The 23,898-nt window shown below is 32.8% G+C and overlaps 2 protein-coding genes across 2 annotated transcripts; both read left to right on the top strand.

The window, feature by feature from the left end:
* The first annotated feature begins 351 nt into the window (after positions 1–351).
* Positions 352–11,144, top strand: LOC134262691 (uncharacterized). The gene is made up of 2 exons (XM_062745060.1): positions 352–620; positions 9,885–11,144. The coding sequence occupies exon 2, from the start codon at positions 9,902–9,904 to the stop codon at positions 10,850–10,852; it is 951 nt and encodes a 316-aa protein (XP_062601044.1). The 5' UTR covers positions 352–620; positions 9,885–9,901; the 3' UTR covers positions 10,853–11,144.
* Positions 11,145–18,114: 6,970 nt separating this feature from the next.
* LOC134262692 (uncharacterized) lies at positions 18,115–23,750 on the top strand. Its single transcript, XM_062745062.1, has 2 exons — positions 18,115–18,601; positions 23,285–23,750. Exons 1-2 carry the CDS (start codon positions 18,442–18,444, stop codon positions 23,617–23,619), a joined length of 495 nt encoding a protein of 164 aa, XP_062601046.1. The 5' UTR covers positions 18,115–18,441; the 3' UTR covers positions 23,620–23,750.
* Positions 23,751–23,898: the final 148 nt, after the last annotated feature.

Genomic DNA, 23,898 nt, shown 5'->3' on the forward strand with positions numbered 1-23,898 from the left:
ATATTTTTATTTTTGGCATCAATGTTTTGTTTGCTTTTTGGTGGCCAGTCAAATATCATCATCCCTTTTGGCTTGAGGAATATACCATGCAAAACAAAGGTATATAACTTTCTTTCAAGTTAATACTTTCGATTGAACAAGTTTGTGAATATTTTAATGATTTCCCATGTGTGGGTTAAAGTACCATATAACTGCAATATATATTAAATACTTTGAGAAAACTACTAGTATCTTAGATCCGGGTGCACATAGAACACTCTGAACATCCGTTTCTGACGTATGTCTGTAGTACACATGACAATAAATATGGCGTCCAATCATTTATTGGTCTTTTTATTTCGTGACACAGATCGTCCATCAGGATATCTCATTGTCTCCAAAACATCCGGGACAAATCTCAGTCCTTAAATTTCATAATTTTAGTCAAAATGACAGTAAAATATCGACTGCGTTTACAGCTGCAGTTAAACTTTCCTGCTTTCATTTGTTGCTCTGTTGCAAAATCACACTGTGTGATCGATTAATGTATAAAGGCCTGCGTAAATGTGCTTCAAGCAGCATTTGTTATCTCTATTGCAGAACGAAGCAATGCTGGACATTGTGTAATTTAGATTACGAAGGTAAGATTTTGATGTAACTTCTTTCATTTATAATATAGAAAAAACATGTTTCCCTCCATTTATTGGATTTTTTAATAACTTCCTGGAATAGCACATGTTTGCACTTATTTCTTTATACCATATTTATCTTAATTATTTAGGTTTGAGTCACGTCGGGATATAATTGTAATATGCTTTTCCTGGTTATATATTATTGGAGTTGAACTTGTGAAAAATTCATTCAAATTTATGATTTTCGAATTGTCTCATTCATCGTATAAAATGTCTAATTGTTTTGAAAGAATCTTTGAAGTCAGGTTTATTTTACATTTTATTCTACGAAAGCCCCCCCCCCCCCCTTCATAAAAAAAGGTTTTAACTACGCGGTCTCTAACAATTTCTGTATGGGTTTACGTTCTTTGAAATATCGTTTAATTCTTGGGTTCTTGTTCAATAACCTATATTTTTCAGACAAGTTGGGGGAAATTAAACTTTGAAATGAAATAATTTTTAAGGACTTATATTATTAGTATTAGAAGAAATAAGATAACGAGCAGTGATAATTCACAAATGTCTGCAAAAACAATAACATTTAGGTGTAGCGTCAACATGCATGCCTCTGAAAAAAAAGATGGGATCATGTGTCACGGAGAAGCAAGCATCCCCTGCATACCGGACATACAGTAAACCTTCTACCTAACGGCAGATTGTATTTGCATGCCAGGACACTGTATGAACCACGTAGCTTTTGGAATGATTTGTTTTACAAGATTGTCGACATCCTTGTATCATTAACTTATTTAGTAATCGTTTATCTAGTTTAAAAAAAAATATGCACAAAACATGGATACAATTTTCATATGCAGATGATGAAGGTATATCGCATTACATGTAATGTAGGATGATAGATAAGTTGAAGTCAACCATGTTTAAGTTAAGTTGAAAGCTTGTCATCGATTTGTTTCCCGAAATCAAACATCACAATATGAAATAGGTTTGTCTGAATGTGTTCTTGTTATTTCGAGTTCAATGGAATTGTCAAAATTACATAGGAATGGAAATATTTCTTGCTTAAACAAATTTTTTGGTTATTCTACATGTAGTATTAAAATGTTGAGTCAAGGACTCAGAAATGATTTTCTACTCCCATTAAAATTTAAGAATATTAAGTTTGTATGTATGCAAAATAGAGCTGATAACATTTACATGAATTTGGAACAATAATTAACTATCCATGAGCGTTTAAAAAGATCGTTGGAAAAGAGAAAGAGAGAAAAAAATTAAAAGAAGCGGGAAAGATCGAGATATCTATTTTTAACTACAACGAGATGCTAAAGGTAAAAGCCTACTATGAAACACAAGATATGCTCTCAATCCAAAAGCTGCTGCCTAAAAACATATTTAGTCACAGAAGGAAATTTAACTTAAACACCCAATTTTATGTTAACGCCCCCAAAATCTACCTGTTTCAATTTTTTGTCAGATCATTCAATAGCTTCTGATTTGATTGACAGAATATAAAAATGTTTTGAAGACAATTAATTTGCTTCTGTACCCGCCTTGTATATACACGCGGGTTGGAAAACTCCATACGTTTGAATTTTATTTCAAAAAATAAGTGAAAGTACGTATATTATTAAAACATTGACATCATAAAATATTTCTTTTATATCTTCACTGTTGTTTGTTACTTGTAATTTTTTACCGAAAAAAGACCTTTAGCAGAATCAATTTGTAAGAAAATATTAAAATTATTTTTTAAGAAATAGGATATAAGAAAAACATTCAATTTGAAATCAAAAGATTTGTAAAAGCTATACAGTCTGCACGATGTAGTACAGAAATTTATGTCAGAATTAATGTATTAAATTTGTCATCTATATTGTAATTGGAGATAATATTAATAGTGAAGAGAGAAATCTCTCTAACGATAAAAATTTGTTAACACACGAACAATCGAAAATATTGAATATTTTGGAAATTGTTGGCCAGAAAATTGTATTTAAAAAAAATCCGATCATGGTAAATGTTCACATGCACGACGGATAAAGGGATTAATTATTTTTATTTCAATATTCAGACTTTTTTATTATGGTGATTTCTTTTATTGAAGATTTAAAAAAATAAATGTTATTTCTTTGTTGTTTTTACTCGTGATTTTTTCTTTAATTTATCGAAAACATTTATAAAACGATATATCTTTATATTTTTTTCCTTCAAAATGACAAATTACAAAATAAAGTTCATATTAAAATGATTATTTTACGTAGTTTCACTCAAAACTAGACACAAAACACGTAATGTTGACCCTGATTACCGAACACACTTCCTGTGTATTTGACAGAGATTTTTGACATCTTGTAAAGCTTAAATAACAAGGTATTTATTTCTCGGTAAAAAAGTTTTATAAATCAGTTTTTTGAGATTTCAATCTTAAGAATATAAAAATGTGAGAATAATTTGCTTCTGTGGGTATTGTTTTGGATTTATTGTGTCCTAAAAAAATAAAAGTTCTTAAAAAGTTACGAAATTGGATTAAATATAGTAGGTGAACATAACAAATCATGAAAGCATATGTCATGAAGGACGACCATTCTTGACATATGACTTTTTTTAATTTGGTTAATTTCAAGTTCTAAGCAGAAAAGCAACATAATGACTTATTTCTGTGAGAATTTTCTTTCACAAAATAGTGTCCACAGCTGTAGCCCACTTCAATTTTTGGATATTCATGACGTCATAATTAGTAATTAGGAGTAAGATAAAAAGTATTATTTGTATTTTCTTACCACGTGGGATTTCATTGCTTCAAATAACATAAAAATGATGTCCTCTACAACATTTCAAGTAATAAGGGGATAATGCACATGTTCATGACGTCACAACTAGCGTTTAGGAGATTATTTGAAAAATATTTGTGTATGTTCTTACTGCGTAGGATTTTAATTTATAACACTTTTTCTTAATTTTAGAATGATACAGGGTCAGATTCGTATTGAAATTGTGTCTTGTCCACGGTTATACATATATATGAGGGGATACTCAATACACAAATTATAAATGTGTGTTTGGCAGATGTATTGTCATGAAACAACCCTCTCCGTGCGCAGATGTCATAAAATTACACCATTATCATTATTACTCATCATTTTAACCATTAATATGAAATGGCTCTCAATTTATAAAAAAAATTAACATTAATGGGAACCACTGGGCTACTTTTCTTTATAAAATTGTAAGCACGTCGTTAGGTAGTTATTTTCGATTTAGTTTGGCATTAAAGTTTCACATTATTTGACATTATTACTCATGCACGTAGTATTGTCCACTAAGTTAATAATAATTTTTGATGTGTGCGCTTGTTTGTCTCTCAAATTGTTAGATGCCAGAAACTTTTAGGGTCATAAGTCAACGCACTGTCGAAACTCTTTTTAAGAAGCACATATCAACTCGGACCCTTCTTTAGTTGACATAATTCATGTAAGAGAGCAGAAAGTAAGAAGTTGACACCCAAAAGTACACATTATATGGTTTATATGAGTTTGTTTGATTGTTTGTATGTTGTTTTACGTCTCTCTCGAGATTTTTTTATTCATATGGAGATGCCATCGCTTGCCGATGGATAGCTGCAAATTTTGTCCTATACTCGGCACTCAGAGCCATTGAGCAGGGAGATCTTTTTCGTGCCAGCACCTATTGCGACACGGGACTTCGGTTTATATGGTCTCATCTGAAGGACTGCTCTCCACATCCCACGGTAGGATTCGAATCTGCGACGGTTTATGTGAGTGATCTAGAGATACGTTTGATGCAATCAACCCGTACAATATTGTTTAAAATTTCTCAGGGGTCCAGAAAATCAAGGAATTTTTACAAAGTCAATTGAAGTTTAATTTCAAATATGAAAATAGTTATATAGAAAATAATAAATAGACATGCAATTAAATGAATATACAAAAGACTGGTATCAGGAAAAAAAACCTTGTAGGTTATGAATTTTTTTATTTCTTTAAATACATCTTCTATTATCTTAATCTTAAACATTTTGGTTTGGGCTTGTCATTCGCATTTTATCCTTCAGTGTAAATAAGATTTGTAAAAAAAAAATTAAAAGAACAGAAAAAAGCAAAACACTCAAGACACATAATTAAACAAACAAACCTGATTAATTAAAATATGGGAATTATCAATGATAGATAATCTCTTCATTTTTTGGGTTAATTTCATGCTTTGAAAAACATATCACAAATCCATGTTCATTTGTATCATGATTAAATTCTACTTCAATAAAGCAAGATTTTGCAGTACGTAGATTGACAATGCGACAAGGACTCCTCTAGAGAGAAACGCATTTTCATCTGGTTTCTATTCCTGTGTAACAATGATACAAACATGGAAAGGCTTTGCTTACAATCATCACATTTCAGATATGATCTTGGAATCAAAGGATGCATATATGAAACAGCACGCAAAATGGACATGGAGTGTATAAAAAACCTGTAAAAACAAATGAATGTTATACATGTATTAATGTCTGCTAAAATGTGCGAGAAAATTTATGCAGTGGTGTTATTGGTAAGCATTTTTTTAAAAGGGGAGTAAAAGGCAAAAAATAAAAAACGATATGTAGAAGTTAAAATGATAAAGCTCTTTCATTTGCGCGGTAGCCATAGTGTTTCTGATATATTAAAATGGCCAAGAAATGGAAATGACATTGAATGCAAACTGTATAACTTTCTTGCAAATTTCCATGCATGTATATTTGTTAATTGGCCAATTCAGTTTTTACACTGATTTCCAACAAGAAGACCCACACATTACCAAGAAAAATTAAAGAACCCTTCTTTTTATATCAACATTATTTCAAATAGTACATGTTGATAGGATGAACATATTTTTCGAAAATATGTAAATCACTCCCTTTTTAAATGAAACTTTTCTAATTGTTATTTAAAAAATCTTAATGTTCTTCCATTATGACATTTGACACCATTATGTACGCTTTGGAGGCTAGGTCATTCTTATCTCTTGAAATACCGATTATTAATTACACTAGCTCATAGCTATTACTCATTAAGCCGATCTGTATTCATATTCTTCTGAAGCAGAATTTGCTCTGAAACTTCTATATAAGTAAGAAAAATACCTTACTTTGGCTTTCAACTCGACATAAAAATATATCAGACAAATTATCAATTAAATGAAGAACTTTTCATTCTTATGTATACTAGATATATACTAGTGAACTAGTGAAAAAAAGAGGTACATTGAATATACCCTGCATTATTGATCAATGTTTGGTCATTTTTTTCTTCTAAGACGATACATGTAAAGGTCAACTTACATCTCAGCATTCTGTCGTGGATTTCCTAATTTATCTTGTAATACACGAATATCACCTGCTTAAATTGTTAACACCTCCCAACTTATTTGATACTCACCAAAATGCTGTGGATTATTGTTTTCTTAAGTCGAGAACAGAGAAGTTGATATTACAGGGGTTTCAATGGTCTTTTTAAGGGCATCGTTTCCTAAATACTATGATGGTCATTATTAGTTTTTAAGTAAATATAACTGATCTATTGGGTGCCTTTTGGCTGACCTATTTAAAAACAATTTCTAGGTCATTGGTTTGGATGCTAATTTTTACACGAAAAAACGATATATCCTGGTAAGCTTGAGATAAAACATACCACAGAATCTGACACATATGTTTCATATTTGAATATTTTACTTGAAATACGTTAATGGTAATCTAGGTACCAAGCTTTATGACAAACATGATGACTTTAAATTTTCAATTCTCAACTCCCTTATCTTTTACAGCAATATACCTTGCATCACCTGCGTATTGGGTTTATATCTCTCAGTTAATTCGATAAACAAGAGTATTCTCTACGTGTGAAAAATTTCTAAATCGAGGTAAAAAACTGAAAAACAATTTGTTGAAACAAGAATATAAGCAGTCTCCATTAAGTCATCATTCCATAACTTCTAAGATCGATACAATGACCTTGTCAGCAAATACAATTTATTATTGAGTCAGATGCTGACTGACGATTTTCATACAAATTGTTAGTCCGTTATTTACAAATTGAATTGACAACGGATTTTCCCGCTATTTCCCGATCATGACAAGGAATACACAGCGGGTGTGACCGGTCGGCATGGGATGCTTACTCCTTCATGGCACCTGATTCCACCTCTGATGTTTTGGAGGTCAGTGTTTGCTCTGCTCCTGTTTTGTATTGTTTGATGGACTTCTGGGCTCGAATACTATTAATTATTTCCATATGTTTCATTACATAATAATGTTATGAATTAGATATTTCTAAAATCATAATTAACACTTTTTGTATTTAACAGAATAAATTTGCGATATTAAAAAATTAAATAAGGGTTTTTGAAACCTTTGCAATTGTGAATATCCTAGAAAAGCATTAAATTGTAGATAAGAACTAAGTATTTCGATTTTTGAGAAATTCACATGGCCAAAAAAAAAAATACATGATTAATAAAATGTATTATGTTACTAAAGAGATTTTTTGCTATGGGTTTTTTAAGAAGTTCACATGGCCCAAAAATACACGATGAGTAAAACGTATTATGTTATTAATGAAATATTTAATGATAGACTTCCATTTGTTTATTAGAAAAAAAATATTATTTAACAATTGTATTTACAGCAACAGATTTCTAAATGATTCATCAAATCATTTTTTTCTGAGTAGAATTATGTTTTTGGTTGGCGAATGTGTAAAACCACGCCAGATGTGACACGACATGATAGACGTTATTTCTCTAACAACGGAACTAGTTCATAACAGATATATATATAATTATTTAGTAAAAAATAACAGAACGCCGATTAAAACTCTACCGGTTTCAATTGTATCATCAGGAGTTTATTTATATATATGACGTTGATTTACAGTGAAATTATAGTCTTGTGACCTGGATATCACGTTATTCACAATCCGATTCATATCAGTTGCTTAGTTACATTATTTTTGACGATAATACAATTTCCTTCCTTTTAGATATCACGATTTAATTTCATTATCCTCCATAATCCAGCATTACCATCCTATATGAAGAATATTCACCACAGAAAAAAATGTGTCAATGTAAATGAATACGACCAAATCAGTCAAATTTTATACAAATGATTCAATTACGGACTACAAGGCTGTCTCCTAACTTACGAGTATCAAACACAATGTTACAGCTTTTCAGGGACATCATCCCGAAACGTATATTGGTATCACCCACAATCCTCCAATAAAATGTAGCATTAACATATTATGTAGACGTGCATTCAGCAGGAAGCGAATACAAACAACAAGAGGCCCATGGGCCACATCGCTCACCTGAGCATTATGGCTAGGAAAAACAGAAATTGGTCTATTATTGAAAGTTTAAATCTAAAAGTAGTCCCATGACCAATCATGGATTTGCTATTCTTGAGAAGATGATTTTTGAAGAATTTTCCTATATATTTCTAATATGTAAAACTTTGGTCGGCCATTTTGACCCCGCCCTACCCCCTGGGGTCATGATTTGAACAAACTTGAATCTACACTACCTGGGGATGCTTCCATATAAATATGATGAAATATGGCTTTGACATTCTTGAGAAGAAGATTTTATATATTTCTATGTAAAACTTTGGTCGGCCATTTTGGCCCCGCCCTACCCCCGGGGGTCATGATTTGAACAAACTTGAATCTACACTACCCGAGGATGCTTCCATACAAATATGATGAATTATGTCTTTGTCATTCTTGAGAAGAAGATTTTTAAACAATTTTCCTATATATTTCTATGTAAAACTTTGGTCGGCCATTTTAGCCCCGCCCTACCCCCGGGGGTCATGATTTAAACAAACTTGAATCTACACTACCTGAGACGGACAGACGGACAGACATACAGATAGACGCCGGACAAAATGTGATCAGAAAAGCTCACTTGAGCCTTCCGCTCAGGTGAGCTAAAAACTATATGAATTTTACAATGTCTGTGAGCAGGTCAAAAAAGTCAAAAAAAGAAATCGATGTAAGACCAAAGAGTGAATTATGGGAATTATTCGATGAGACATTGGACCTTTATGACTTTTTTGAATGATAAGACACACTGTAGGGAGAATGAGCTATTTCCTTACAATTATTGCTAAGATGGAGTCCAGTGTAAAATGTCAAATGAAAATTAAAACGTATGATTTTAAAATTTATCATTGAGTCAAATGCTGATTGATGTTTTTCATAGCAATTGTTAGTCCATAATTTATACACTGAATTGACGACGGGCTTTTTCGTTATTTCCGATCATGACAAATAGCAAACGACGAGTGGGACCGGCCGGCACGGGATGCTGATACCTCCATGGCACATGATCCCATCTCTAATAATTTGAAGGTCCGTGTTTGCTCTGCTCCGATTTTATTGTTTTATGGACTTTTTAGCTGAATACTGCTCGTTATCTCCACATGTTTATTGACAAAACATTAAACAAAACGTATTTATTGACAGTCTTCTAAGGCACTGTAGGCGATTTGTTCAGGCATCAAACCAAATGCATTTGTTGCTCTCGAGCCATTTTTATAAATTCATTTTATTAAACCCTTTTCAAAAGTCTCATATAGTTATTAAAAATAAAAACTGCAACAAAAAAAATGCATCGGTCTAACAATTTCATCGTTTACCAGTCTATTTGTCCCATATACGAATTGTTAGACAAGAACGTCAATGCTACGTCACTAGTAACTAATCGTCTTTTAATATTGGCGACACAGAAATAAGGGTTACTAAAAGTTTCAAAAGCAACTGTATGTTATATGTTAGATCGTGTCATGTGAAAAATTCTGTTGTGATTATGTGATTTCATATTGTAATGATTTTGTTCATTCTTTGTTTTTTTTTTTAATCATTTTAACTGATAAAGCCAAAATATCACTCAAGTAAATGTTTATGCATGTATATTGGGTATATCTGTTGAAAGATTTTCATTTGAGTGCTTTATTGGTAATATGGTGGAAGATATAAAAAAAAGTATTGGGTTTGGATTTCGGGCAACATGATTTGCTTGATCTAAAGGTAAATATGTTGCCCTTGGGCTGCAACCCAGGGTACTATTTTCACCTACAGGTCCAAAAAATCATATGTTGCTCCAATACCCAGTCAATAACTGTTTAATTTTGCATAATTTATTTGAATCTAAGTTGTCATTGTCTGCCTTACTAATTTTGACATGTCATAATATATTTTTTTTTTATTTCTGATAAAACAGACAGTTGATTTAGTGTGATGATGAACACTTCGGACATCAATCGACCAGAGCATATCATACCGGTGTACCTGGAGTTGGAAGAATTGGAGTATGCAGTAGTCGTTGTCATCTTGACAACTATGGGGTTACTTGGAAATATCATAGCCATGCTGAAGATTGTGTGCGATGCTTCCTTTCATAAGCCTACATATATTGTTTTGGCTACCCTGGTTTTGGCTGATTTTATTTGTTTGATTCAATACATTGTCCATGCTGCAGTTGAAAACATTAACAAGAATATAGGAAATGAGTATGGAGAATACTTCATGGCAATGACATACACGACAACGCATGCGTCTGCTGCTCACGTGATTTTGTTTCTTGGGCTTCGATACTTTTACATTCGAAATCCAATCAAAGCACGTCTTATACAAACCGGTGCTATCATCAGGTGGTCCATCGCGTTGTGGATATTCAGTGCAGTGTTTGGTGCTCTTTATCACGTGTTTCGATTTAGCATTCCTACAATTGACATACAAGTTGTAGTTCTTAGTTTTCGAGGATATTTGTTAATAGTACCGGTGTGCTTCATGGTATTTTTTCACGTTCAAAAAGTGAACGAGTTGCATCATGCCATCAACTTACCTGGCCTTAATCGTCACATCCGGCGAATGTCGCGCATGCTTTCCGTGATTGTTTTCATTTACATTTTATCAGCATTGCTCTTTCCCATCTGTTTTATACTCAATTACAACAAGGTGTGTGAAGACGAACGAGATTGCAAACATATTTTAATCATTGCAAGAATTATGTGGCTCGTGAATGTTACAGCCAATCCTATAATTTACTTTATCTACACAAGCAAAGCCCGAGTGCTATTTCGAACATTATATAGGAAACTTGTACATGTGAGAAGACATAGGCATTCCAGGAGGGATTTGATCAGTACACAAATCCCACCCTCACCGATGATCTCAACCAAACTGTGATGTATTCAGCGTATTAATCCAGAACGCAGTATCGATACTTCTACCTCATTTGGCGAATATCATTAAAAATCCCATCTAGACAATCATTCATGAAGTATGGTGCGAGTTTTTTTTTTTTGGTTTTTTTTACCATACCATATACGAAATCCTCTAGCCGAATTCGTGTGTTTTTTCTATAGTAGTATTGTATAATGTAATAGTATCACGGTTCATACACTTCACTTCTTGTGTGCTTCATTTTTTATTCTGATAAAATATTTGAAATAAAAGGTATACAGCAGAAGTTTGAAATTTTTTTGTCTAGTTGAGATTGGGTATTCTTACCTGGCTGAGTAAGTTAGTGATCTGCAATTCTTATTAACATGCATACACTTTCACTTTCCGGGGCTTTCTGATATGCTACTCTCCTCATGAACTCTTGGCATACGGTATTAAAAAAGATTTTTTTCACCAGTTTTGATCGAACTGGATTGACATTGATCGACCAATTAGATATTGTTTTTGTACATGAAGATATCTTCATATGGGACATATTTTGACTTTTAATCCTCGGGAATGAAAAACGCATGTAAACAGCGATCATATGCGTTTGTATTCATAGATATGGTATCCTGCAATGCCTTCTTATTAATCATTCTTTTAAAAACTTTCACGATTTAAATATATACGTTATTTATTTTTGTTGATGACGCAATCTGTGTGTACCTGTTCAAAATTCGAGTTCACGTGACGAAAACAATCCCGTCTTTTTATAGCACCATATGTTAAGGGTTAATTAGGAGAGTTAAGCGTATCAGAAACCCTTTGATAGCGAAGGCAATTAACAAAGAAAAACATACCCATTTCAACATCACATTCAATCTTTGATATCATGTTTTCTTGTTCTTTATTTGTTGATGTTTATTTTTGTTTTCCTTTTTTAATCAAGTATATCTGTCTTAAAAAATAAGTACTTTTTTGAAGGGAGCCATGTATTTCGTTACCTTTTAGCATATGAAGTAAAAAAGCAATACTTAACACATTTAATTGTTTTTTCGTTTAAGAGCCATATATTGAAGGTGTTGCTATACACATTGTAAAGTGATAATAATTGTTTACTAAATTGGTTGCAATATGACGTTAAATATTATGACAAAAGTCTACGAATTTTTTGAATGACCTACATAATCAGCCCTCGACCAGGAACTTCTTATTTCAATCATGCCATCCTTGACCAATTTTTTGGAATTTCTCTATAAACTTCACTTTTCTCTTTGCAACAAAGGACATGTTTGATTTTAATCAAAACCCTCTAAAAAAGACTGAAAAAGATTATCATGGAACTTTTTTTGTTGAATTTACAGTTTGCCTTTAGCTTTTAGTCTTCTAGGCAAATGATAAGCCTCATACAATATAGGGGGAGATAATTTTAAAACCATGTCTTAAGGTATCTTTAAGATTCAAAATCTTGATGCAAGTGTTACATGTAGAACCTCATATTGCTTTTCATAGTAACCTAGACATACTATTGTATATGCAAAAATAACAAATAAAATCCAGCCTACAGTTATTTTAATTGACTTGCGGTTTAGATGATTATACATATTGACGACGCACTTATAGTCAGATTAAAGAAAAGAGGGGAAAAAATCCTTCATGATCAATAGAATGCCATCAATGTATTCAAACAAAACTGATAGGTACTTTTCATCTTATTCCCAGAAGTTACTTTGACTAAAATTTCCATCCTATTTTTTACAACGCCCACGCCGAAACTTGTCTGTCATTATTTAATTATTTTGATATAAAACTGGAACAGACGAAGACCGGTCAATATATTTAACCAGGTTATATTCTCCAGTATTATTCATGCAATTCGTTACACATGTATTCTGTCCGAAAAGGCAATTCTTTGGGATCCAGTTGTGAAAAAATAAATGATTGAAAAAAATAAATGATTTGTGAAGACAGCTTAAAGTAATACCATAGTTATAGGTGCGAACGCAAAACCATTAAAATATATATACATATCATTCACTTTTCTATCAATGTCATTTCTTTTTCCTTGCAGTTAATGTCTCTACGATATCACATTATCGATGGGTTTTAATACAGACATAATTGCATTCCGTCTGAAAACTGTTTGCTCGACTTGTTTTTCTCGACAACTCCTCTTTCGAGACTGTCATTTTCATAAAAACTGGGGGTTTTTGGTCTAACAAAAAAAAAAATCCATTGCATTTTGAGGTTTTGTCCGATCAAAACAATATTAATCACCATTCGATGAGCATTTTTTTTACTTTCATAACGCAAATTATGGGGTTTGTGTGCACCACACTTATAAACTCTGAAGAAAAAAACCTCTTCACGGCTTTTCTCTGAGAATATTGCGAAGACAAAGTCTGCTCAACGAAACCGCCAAATATCTTTTGGATCAGAACATGAAATAATACGACACAATGGCAATATCAGCAAATGTCCCGAACATGCATGGTAAGGAGCACAAGTCGGGTGTGACCGGTCAGCGGGGGATATTCACTCCTCCATGGCACATGATCCTTCATCTAATGTTTTAGAAGTCCGTGCCTGCTCTGCTCATAATTTGTACGAGGTGTGATCAAAAAGTTCGCGAACTATCTCTATATCTACAAGACCACAACTCAGATTAGAATGAAATTCGGTACACACATAGCCATACACAAGGTCTATAAATAACATATGCTGAATAAAGTTTTTCTATTTGTTTGTGACGTCACAATGTGAAAATGACGTCACTACGTAGGTCACCTGTGACGAAAAATGGTTGTCTCAGTCGAACCCGTTCAACAAACGACTGTACAATTTATTGTATATCTTAGAAATCCCTCTGCATTATCATATAATAATTTGTACACAGTTTATTGAGATAAATGAGTTCCTATAAATTCAATTAATGATTGGATTGATCGTTTTAGTGAAAGAAAGCAGATGGTTAAAAATGATACTTGTCAGTGAAAGCAAGTTTGAAAAGATATGTAATTTTAATTTAGCAATTTGCTATCAAAGACCTCCAATCAATACTTTGAAAAATAGTTGAATATTTGAACAATAATATAAGTATTAAATACCTAAGATATCGTTTACTTTAGATTTTAAACATATTAGATATGATAAAAAGGAGGCACCCATTCTCTATCCACCTTGAATAAAGGTCTCTCCCGAGACAGAAGATTTGTTTTAATGGTCGCCATGCTTATTTTTGGAAAGAACATTCTTATCCATCCGTTCTGTTGCCGAGATATGACCATTTCTGACAAATGAACTGTTCTTGTCATAAAAATTAACTCACATGAAAAGAAATATAAAACTCAGAAAAATCTTTCAACTATTGTGACAGAACGCTACGGAGGGGGTCACGTGACCGCCAATATCACGTGATTCGCGCATGCGCAGAACGGTGGTTGATGTGCATTAGAATCGGGGAGGATTAGTTTAAAATATAATCAACATTAAAATCAAATATTATTTCTTTTGTGGAAGTTATTCAACTTGTTCGCGAACTTTTTGATCACCCCTCGTATATCTTAGATAAAATCAGGTTTTTTTTCACTTTACATTTTCCTCATATGTTATTTACAATGATTATTTCAAAGTGCTTTTAAATTGTTTAGTGATAGTTGACGTTGCGCATGGATACAATTAGTAATAAAGATTTGTTTATGTCGTGTGTTACTATGGCAAATGTCTAAATTATTTGCTATTGCTTTATTGATGTCTAAATTATTTGCTATTGCTATAGTGTTAAATGAGTTTCAGTTTCTTAACCATTTATACGTTTATTTATTAAATGTAAGATTAAAAAAAATTACATTCACTCTTGACATTGTAAGGAGACAGCTACTTTTATAAATAAAAAACACAAATCAACATTGTGTAATGTTTCGTAAAGAAAGCGGGGACAAATATATGATGCGTCGTTCAATGAAAAATTCACACGAAAAGTTTGCAAGTACATCAGAATTGCATAACTTTTTAAATGATACTAGTATACAAACGGGAAAGTAGACCTTTATTTGACCCGTACATTATACAAATGAGAAAATTGGTGAGTTTTGTTGATCACAACATCTTTTTAAATTCCAATGTAATATGAGAAAATTGAAATAAGTTATTTTCTTGCAATAGGATGTTCTTTTGAATTTTTAATCTGAAAAATGTCAATTACCAGAAAGAAAGTGCAGTAAAAGACAGATTACCAAGACGCATGCGCAGTCAAAAAACCTTGAGCAGCTTGAGGAACCATTGATGAAATAAAAGTTATTTCATTTTGATGATTCTTCATATATGACTGCAAAGTGTAAGTCCATTTTAATATAAATTTAGCTATATAATTTTGAAAATATCAATATTAGGTTCCGTTGTAAGATGCAAGTAGTTCTACTTCGCACCGGTCCCGCCCTGGTTATAAATATTGTCTGGTCCCCAGTCAGATATCGGAATTGGCATCACGAATCCTGATATGATGTACAACACAGCCCACACAATAGAATGATTTATAACTGCATCGCAGAATAATTTTCCAATCTTAACACATTACATCATATTCAATTTAAAACGGAGGCTTAGCACTCGGAGACAAATACATGATAAGTCCTCGTTTTCTAGATGGAATTCACACGAAAGTTTTGCAATTACATGAGGACTGCAAGCCTCTTAAAATGATACACGAACGGGAAAATCGAGCTGTTTTCAGGTCGGTACGTCATACCCATGAGAAAATTAAAATTTATCGCTTGTAATATAATCGCTTTTCGTGATATACTTTAATGCTATAAGGAATTAGATTGATGAGGTTTCTCAAAAACAGTCCTATAATTGCTGACTGGATGAAGAGTTGCTATCCTTTGTCATTTGATGAGATGCTATTTTAACAAAAGAATTCAAATTAAAAACAACGAAATAAGCATGTTCATTTTAACTGAGTTTTCAAGTATAGTAAGTTTAAACCTTCAGGATTCATATGTGAAACATCTTGGTCGATTTTATATATATTTAATGTATAACGATCCTCTTTTTCTCTTTCTTTAACTATAGACACATGTGTACATTACCTGAAAAAAAAGTTAATACATGTACATAATGACAGTAAATACAGTTATTCAAGTTCAGATTGTCATTTGAAAAAATAACATTATTTTTTGAAAAATCTATTCAAAGGTTTCAGGTTGTGGGACAATGATTTTCTATAGTAACGGAATTTTGCCAAAGTGTTTGTAGTAATACAATGTTGTTGTTTTTTTTTCCATTACAAATTACATTATATCTACATGTATGCATACATTAATTTCGTTTTTATTAAAAATATGATAATTATTCTTCTATAAACAATCGCTAAATGAAACTAGAACCATAGTAATTGATCAACATATTATATAACAATAGAGCTTGGGGAATGAATTCAGTTTAATACTTCCCTAGGCGAGGGATGTCCCAGAACAACACGAACATTTTCAATATTTTTTATTTCATTACGACTATAAAGTTAAAAATTGGCATACATCATGAGCAGGATTTTTTGAATGATACTTAAAATTTTCCGTAAATTATCTCCATAAAAAAATTCCCTCTCAGGTAAACGAATCTAACAAATCAGTCGTAAGCGCAACACTGACGTCAAGACGTATTTCGTAATGTTTGTGTTTTTCCATCGTTAACATCTCTTTCCTCTAAACTCAGGATTCATATCCCGCTCAACATAGTGTTACTTGATATAATTTGCTGCTCCACATTACCGCTTAACGTCACCATTTTTTACAATGTGTAATTTACAGCGCTTTGGCATATATCGTCATTTATTTGTCATTAATGACGTCAAATAAATGAAATTTATAACACGAGTACACCAATTTATAGAGTATTTATGTGGATAAAATTTTTAATATTGCCTTATAGCCTGATAACAGCGAAATCTTCATTTACAATGTAATTTTAAAAGTCCAAAAATTGTCGTGCGCCGACAATCGATATTAAACATCAATGCTGTTTTTATATGCATATGCCTATCACATTTTGTCAAAATATCTAAAAGATTATTTTCCAAAAGCATAGAAAAATTATTAGTTTTGTTTGAATAGTATTTGAAATATCCCAAAGTTTGCTTTTTTATGGGCCAAACTTCGTACAATAATTTATAGTGAAAGTTAAAACCTTTTTACGGCATTTACAATCATCATGTATCATCGTGATAGGCATTTCAACAAATACGTATTTTGCAGTCATTTTTCGTTTATTTAATAGGTCCAATGGTCTTTCTGAATTCTCGCTTTCGCCTAAAGTATCGAGAACTTTTTTTGGTATTATAAAAAGTCGCCTGCGTGACATAGAGGTAAGAAGTCTGCTTTAGAGTCTCGGAGTAAGAAGGCAATCCTTACATCGTGGGTTCGAATACCACTGTGGGACGTGGAGAGCGGTCCTTCTATTAAGACCGCATGCATAAATCGAGTTGTCATGTCGCAAAAGTCCTTGGAAGAAAAAAAAATCCCTCACTGCTTAATGGCCCTAGGTATAAGACAAAATTTGCAGCTGTCCACCTGTAAATGGGGGTGTCTCCAAATGAGTGAAAAATATTCTCGAGAATGACGTTTAATAACAACAACAACAAATAAACTGAACCCACAAATCAAAGTTCGGAACACAAGTGTAGGGTGTTCAACAAATGAAAGGAAGGGTAAAGGGTTTAAATTGAAAAATGTTAAGATGAAAAGGCTATACAGGTATATGTGTAATAAATTGTTACTTTCATTCAACAGATATCATAAACAGTCAATCTTAAACATGAAGACATGTTGCAATCGTTTGCGTTTTAAAATTTTGTTTGTTTCTGTTTTACTATGAAAAGATCTCTCTTAATCTACCTTCCCTTCCTCTAAGCTCGAGTCAAAGAACTCTGAGAAAAAAATGGTAACTAAAGTTTATACTACGGAATATGTACGTAGTTTCGAGCTATACTGTAAATAATATAATACTTCATAAATCACCTTTCCGTCGATTACTCCGAATAAAAGAAACGTTATTAAGACCCTAATTTTAGTTTTGTACAACCAATGCAGTATAACGCACTGAGAGTCATTGACGGCTATTAGTTTAAGGACATTTAAACTTTTGTAATTCTCATATTGAAAACATCGAAGTCATTACAAATACAACATTTAATTAATTTACGTAATCATTCCTTATAGACTATCAATGGGTCTGAATTTAAATGATTTCTCTCCACTTCCGATGATTATTGTAGGTAAAAATTTTTAAACGCGCTCAAGAGGATTTGTAATGTTAATAGATTGTCCGACAGAGCATGAACGTCTAGTATATAAGTACACTAAGTACTGCAGATCCGTTTACATTGTTGCATGTTTACATTAAATCTGTGCAATTGATGGCAGCCAAAACTCGGGATAATGTCGTTTAGTTTGGTTAAATTAATAAGAGGATTAATTAATACAACGCTCCCCTATACACTACAAATGAAATACCTCGTCTATGATGTTTGCAACGATGAATATGTAAACAAAATAGTTTAAGATCCTGTTATTTTTTGACTATGTTGTATTCCGTGCAATACTGAGGCTGTTATGGATTCTGTGATGGATGATGGTGATAACCCGGGAGCGGACCGTGGAATTGTTGAGGCGGATTCGCCGAGGGCTCGGGCCAGGTCTGTGATGAATACGAAGCTCTACGGAGTCAGGCCCAAGAGTGTCTCATCAACTAGAGCTAGCAGTGCCAAAAAAGGTCTCTCTTCCTCCTTCTCTCTCTCTTTCTTCTCTCTCTCTCTCTCTGAATTAGATTTATTTATTATTTCTCTTGGATTTTACTCTCTTAGAAATACAGACAATTTACAATTATCTACAGTTGTTTTGATATAAAGGTATTGATTATTTATTTTTATAATGCTATATTATTTACTGAATTTGCTGTAAGTGATATTTACATATATAGAAAGGTTTTAGATTTTAAACATAAAAAATCAAGTTTATTTCAATGAAATTCTTCACAGAACAAATGTAATAGACTCCTATAATTCATAACAGGGCATAATTCCGAAATAACTTTGTTGCTTGGATGGGGCTTTAAAAGAAATCACGAATATTAGCGATAAATGAAACCACAGCTGACGGCATTGAAATAATTGAACCAATAGGTACCGATAACATTATATTCATTGTGAATATTGAAGTACTGCGTAGAGAGAGATAAAATTCGGAAACTTAGATTGTTAAACTGTAAAATGTAATAGTGTTAGGACTAGGATTTGAAGGATGTCCGTGAAGTGATTCTACAGATGCAAAAAAAAAAAACCTCTTAAAGCAATACATGCGAGGAATAAAATCAATTTATTTAGCAATTTAAATTCATGAAATTCATGAACTTCTTGTTAATACATAAAATAGACTGTCAAATCAATAGTTAATCTAATTGCTTCAATACATGCAACAAGCATCAAACACTTACAAATTCTATGCCCTCGTAATCGAAGTTAAAGGAGTATTCGTGATCAGTTGATTTCTTTCTCAATCCGTCCGTCTTTCTGCCGATTTATTCGGATTGAGAAAGAGCTTTCGTATACTTAACAGATGAGTTCCTTGTGAAAAAACTTTCCTTTCTTGCAGTACAAATATTCATATCTTTGAACCTTGGAGTACAACCTTCTTTTAAAAAAAATAAATTGATCAGAAATCTTGATTCTACATGTAGGGCTTTCATATTTCACATAATTTTTTTTTTGTAGCAAAAACATTTCTTGGGTACTGACTATTTTGATTTGTTTATTACTTGACCTTAAAGTTTGTCATACTTTTGACCTTTAAGTTTGTCATACTTTTGAAAAAAGTACATGATCTTATTAAGGTCTTCCGTTTCAGACGGAAGACCTTATAGTGATTCTACTGTTTTTTCTTATTAAGGTCTTCCGTCTTCAGCGGAAGACCTTATTGTTTTTCTTAGGTTTCTTTTCCACTATTTTTATTATTATTGTTTTTTTTTCTTACCGATTTTGTACGCGCGATTTCTCGAGAACGGCTCGATCGATTTTCATGAAACTTTCAGGTCTGATAGAACATCAAAAAATCTAGATATATATTTTTTTATTTTGATGACGTCACTTCCGGTTCGGAGTTTTCTGCGATTTAGTGATTTTTAGAGGGTCACTTTGTCCGGCAGTTTTCTCAAAAAGCACTTAACACAGAAGCTTGAAATTTTCAGCGATGCTTAGAGCAACTTTTGGAGAAGTGCACTAAGTATATCACAACTACCGGAAGTACGAAGCGCCGACGCTCGCTATGGCCCGAAAAAAGTCCTATCAAGAACTTCAAAATTTTAAGCACCTTTTCAACGATAACTTTTAACCTAGAAAATTTTGTTAAAACATGTAGAACGAAAATGGTGTAGAATTTCACGATCTTTCAAATGATACCTCGAAAAAAGGGCTGGACCCTTAAATCAGGGGCCGAGAAGGGCCGAATGTTTTTCCTTTATATCTCAAAAAGTATTTAGAATTTGTAATACATCAAAGAAGCAAAAATGTTCAAAATGTCAAGCTAAATCTATTGGAGTCGTCAAAATACGTCCGTCATCGTCACTTCCGGCCTAACTGGAAGTAGTCGGAAAACGCTTTTTTTTGCCGTTCTTGATAAGTTTTTGGGTTACATATGTCTCTGGGAGCATAAAAAGTAATTTTTCCGTCCGTCGTCCTCACTTCCGGTCAAACGGAAGTAGCAAAAAATGGCTTATTTTAAAGGTTTTGATGCAAAATTGAAATTATAAAGTCACCGGAGACTACTTAGCTCATTGCTTTCTTTTGTTCCGTCACTTCCGGCACTTCCAGTCAAAACCGGACGGAAGACCTCCTCGTTGCTTTGCAACGAGCTTTGCTCTAGTTCTTATTATTATTTTTTTCCCCAAATCTTGTCGGCAGGATTTCTCAGAGATGGCTGGACGGATTTTCCTGAAATTTTCAGGGATGATAGAAAATGAAAATACCCCGAGAAGTTTTTTTCATTTTTTGAAAATTCACTTCCGGTCGTCAGATATGTCCGATTTCCGCTTTTTTCAAAAATATTTAATCCGAGTGAGATCTCAGAAACGGTAAGGGATTAAGGCACCAAACTTACAGGGATGATAGATCTTGATAAGTAGGCAAATCCATTTGGGTTAAGATTGTCCGCCGTCACTTCCGGTCGTCACAGGAAGTGTTCATAAATATCGAAAATTTCAACTTTTCTTTTTTGAATTTTTTTTTGCATCACATTGTAGCATCTTACTTGTAGTATTGAAATATGTCAGTTCCACCGGAAACAAAAACGGCAACTTCCGGATATAAGAGAAAAACTACATAATTTGAGTATTTTTCTTTCCCATAAATATTTTTTATAGATAAAGTATTTGAAATGATTTTTGGATATGTTATTCAGACTGCCAATGTCTACAGTAACTTCAAATATCTTTTTAAAATTCACTTTCGGTCACGTGATTTCCTGTCCTCAAAATGAGAACTTATCATAAAGAGATCTCGTAAATGGTAAGAGATGAAGACACCAAACTTATAGAAATGGTAGATCTTGCTGAGTAGGCAAAACTGTGTGGGTTAAGATTGTCCGCCGTCACTTCCGGTCGTCACAGGAAGTAGTCAAAGAAATCGAAAATTTCAACTTTTCTTTTATGGAAAGTTTATTGCATCACCTGATAACAACTTATTTCTAGTTTCAAAATATATCAGACCCACCGGAAACAAAAACGACAACTTCCGGTTATAAGAGAAAAAATACATAATTTGAGTATTTTTCTTTCAAATATATATTATTTATATGTAAAGTGTGTAACGGTTTTTGGGTATGTTATTCAGATTCAATATATCTACAGTTACCTCAAATATCTCTATAAAATTCACTTCCGGTCGCGTGATTTTCTGTCCTAAAACTAAGAAGTTATCATGGCTAGATTTCGTAAACGGTAAGAGATTAAGACACCAAAGGAATAGGAATGGTAGATTATGCTGAGTAGAGAAATCGATTTGAGTTAACATCGTCCGCAGTCACTTCCGGTTGTCACATGAAGTGATCAAATATATCAAAAAATTCAACTTTTCTTTGTGGAATCTTTCTTAATATTATATTACAGCATCTTATTTGTTATTTCGAAATATGTCAGTCCCAGTAGAAACGAAAACGACAACTTCCAGTTATGAGAGAAAAAACTGCATAAATTGAGTATCATACTATCCCAGAAATATCTTTTATAAAAAGAGTATTTGAAATGATTTTAGGACATGTTATTCAGACTGCAAAAGTCTAAAGTAACGAAAAATATCTTTTTTAAAATCTACTCGCGGTCACGTGATTTCTTGTCCTCAAAACGAGAAGTTAACATTACGAGATTTCTTAAAATGTAACAGACCAAGGCACTAAACATGTGAAGATTGGGTAACAGATATAGGGTAAAATGCGTCCTCTGTCACTTCCAGTCATTACAGGAAGTGCTAAAAAATTGAAAATGATTTTTAATAAATGTTATTAAGACTAAAACTGTCTAAAGTAACGTCAAGAATTTTAGTGAGTTATACCTCCGGCCGTTTGTTTTCCTGTAATCATTGTAAATATTATCTGCCTTTTTAACATAGATAAAAGCTCATTCATACAGATAAATAGAGGAGAACGGAAGACCTTTTTTGTTGCTATAGCAACAAGAGTTTCTAGTTTACTTTTATTTCTATATTTCACGTGTTTCCTCTGATAACAAAAATCTTCAGAATTATGAATTTTGACCTTTACTTCAAGAATTTTCTCACTTTTAAAAATTTTAACATTGGCCACAAGAATGCAAACGGTTGAAGCTTCGGCTTTCCTATTTCACATTTATGATCGTTGGGTTAAAGCTTCTTGGCTACTAACTGTTTTGTCCATGACTTTGTAATTTGACCTTTTTAAAAAATCTTTAACTATGGTCATAACTTTTCAATGCTTGGTGCTAGTGTATTGATATTACATATGCTTTGACTGAGGAGAACTTTATTCCAACAGTAACGATCTTTTGACCTTGATCTTGGAGTTGAACTTGTTCCAGATGACAGCATACACGTCTTTCCTGACATCGAATGTATCAGAGTTATACAAACGAAATTTTTTTATAGAGTTATTTTTGTTACTCGTGCACAATTCTAAAGCATCTGTATCATAAACACGCACTTTGCTTTCTTTTTGATCATACATAGAAGAGTTATGCATACTTACCTAGTATTTTTTGCATCACCTAAAGGATAGATTATATAAGTAGAGGACGAAACCTAATCACATTTAAAAAGACAGGGTACTACATATATTTGGACATCCATATACCTTTCAAATAAAGATACAACTTAAACAAATGCCGCAAGAATTCATTTAGTGGAACACATAGTAACAGACTGGTACTTTTTTCCAGAGGATGTTTCGGTTCTCAGTCATTCCAGCCTTATGATCTTTAGCTCCTTTGTGAACCAACAAACAATTGAACAGATTGGGCTCAAACTTGGCGTTCCCAAACATGTTATAAATAGAATAAAGAATCACGTGGTAGATGAGGTCGTGGGGCTACATGAACCAATCGTAGTTCAGAATTTTCAGATACTCTGGGCCTGGCGGGGCCGGAAGTCAACAAAGAAAATGGTGGATCAACTTTTAAATGTCTTACGCGGAATAAACAAATGGGAACTTGCAGTGATTGTCAGTGCTGCGCACAAAGAAAACAGAAGAATCCGAATGAAAGATTTCAAGTAGAACGTGTTCACTACATAATGGATTACAATTAAGCATGATAACGTCTTTTTTTTCCTGAGAGACAGGAGACATTTAATGCATGTATTCTCATATGAGTGTGACAAACTGAGCACGTCATGAAACAAGATTGATGTAGCGCTTTTTACCAGAATGAAATTGTTTGAAAGAATAACTAGTACATGATTGTTGACTCAAAATATTTTGTATTTTGTGAATATCTGAAGGAAACATTTTACATGTTTTAAAATCTATTTTTTGCAACTTGTTATTTATACTATA

The sequence above is a fragment of the Saccostrea cucullata genome, unplaced genomic scaffold (genome assembly GCF_032062105.1).
Source record: "Saccostrea cucullata isolate Sc308-1 unplaced genomic scaffold, CSIRO_AGI_Scuc_v1 ctg1620, whole genome shotgun sequence".
In the NCBI taxonomy this organism is placed as follows: domain Eukaryota; kingdom Metazoa; phylum Mollusca; class Bivalvia; order Ostreida; family Ostreidae; genus Saccostrea; species Saccostrea cuccullata.

Excerpts from the sequence above, each read along its gene's own strand:
- LOC134262691 (XM_062745060.1), top strand. The coding sequence starts at position 9,902 with ATGATGAACACTTCGGACATCAATCGACCAGAGCATATCATACCGGTG.
- LOC134262692 (XM_062745062.1), top strand. The coding sequence starts at position 18,442 with ATGGATTCTGTGATGGATGATGGTGATAACCCGGGAGCGGACCGTGGA. Across the intron at positions 18,602-23,284 it reads AGCTAGCAGTGCCAAAAAAG|AGGATGTTTCGGTTCTCAGT; the intron begins GTCTCTCTTCCT and ends ACTTTTTTCCAG.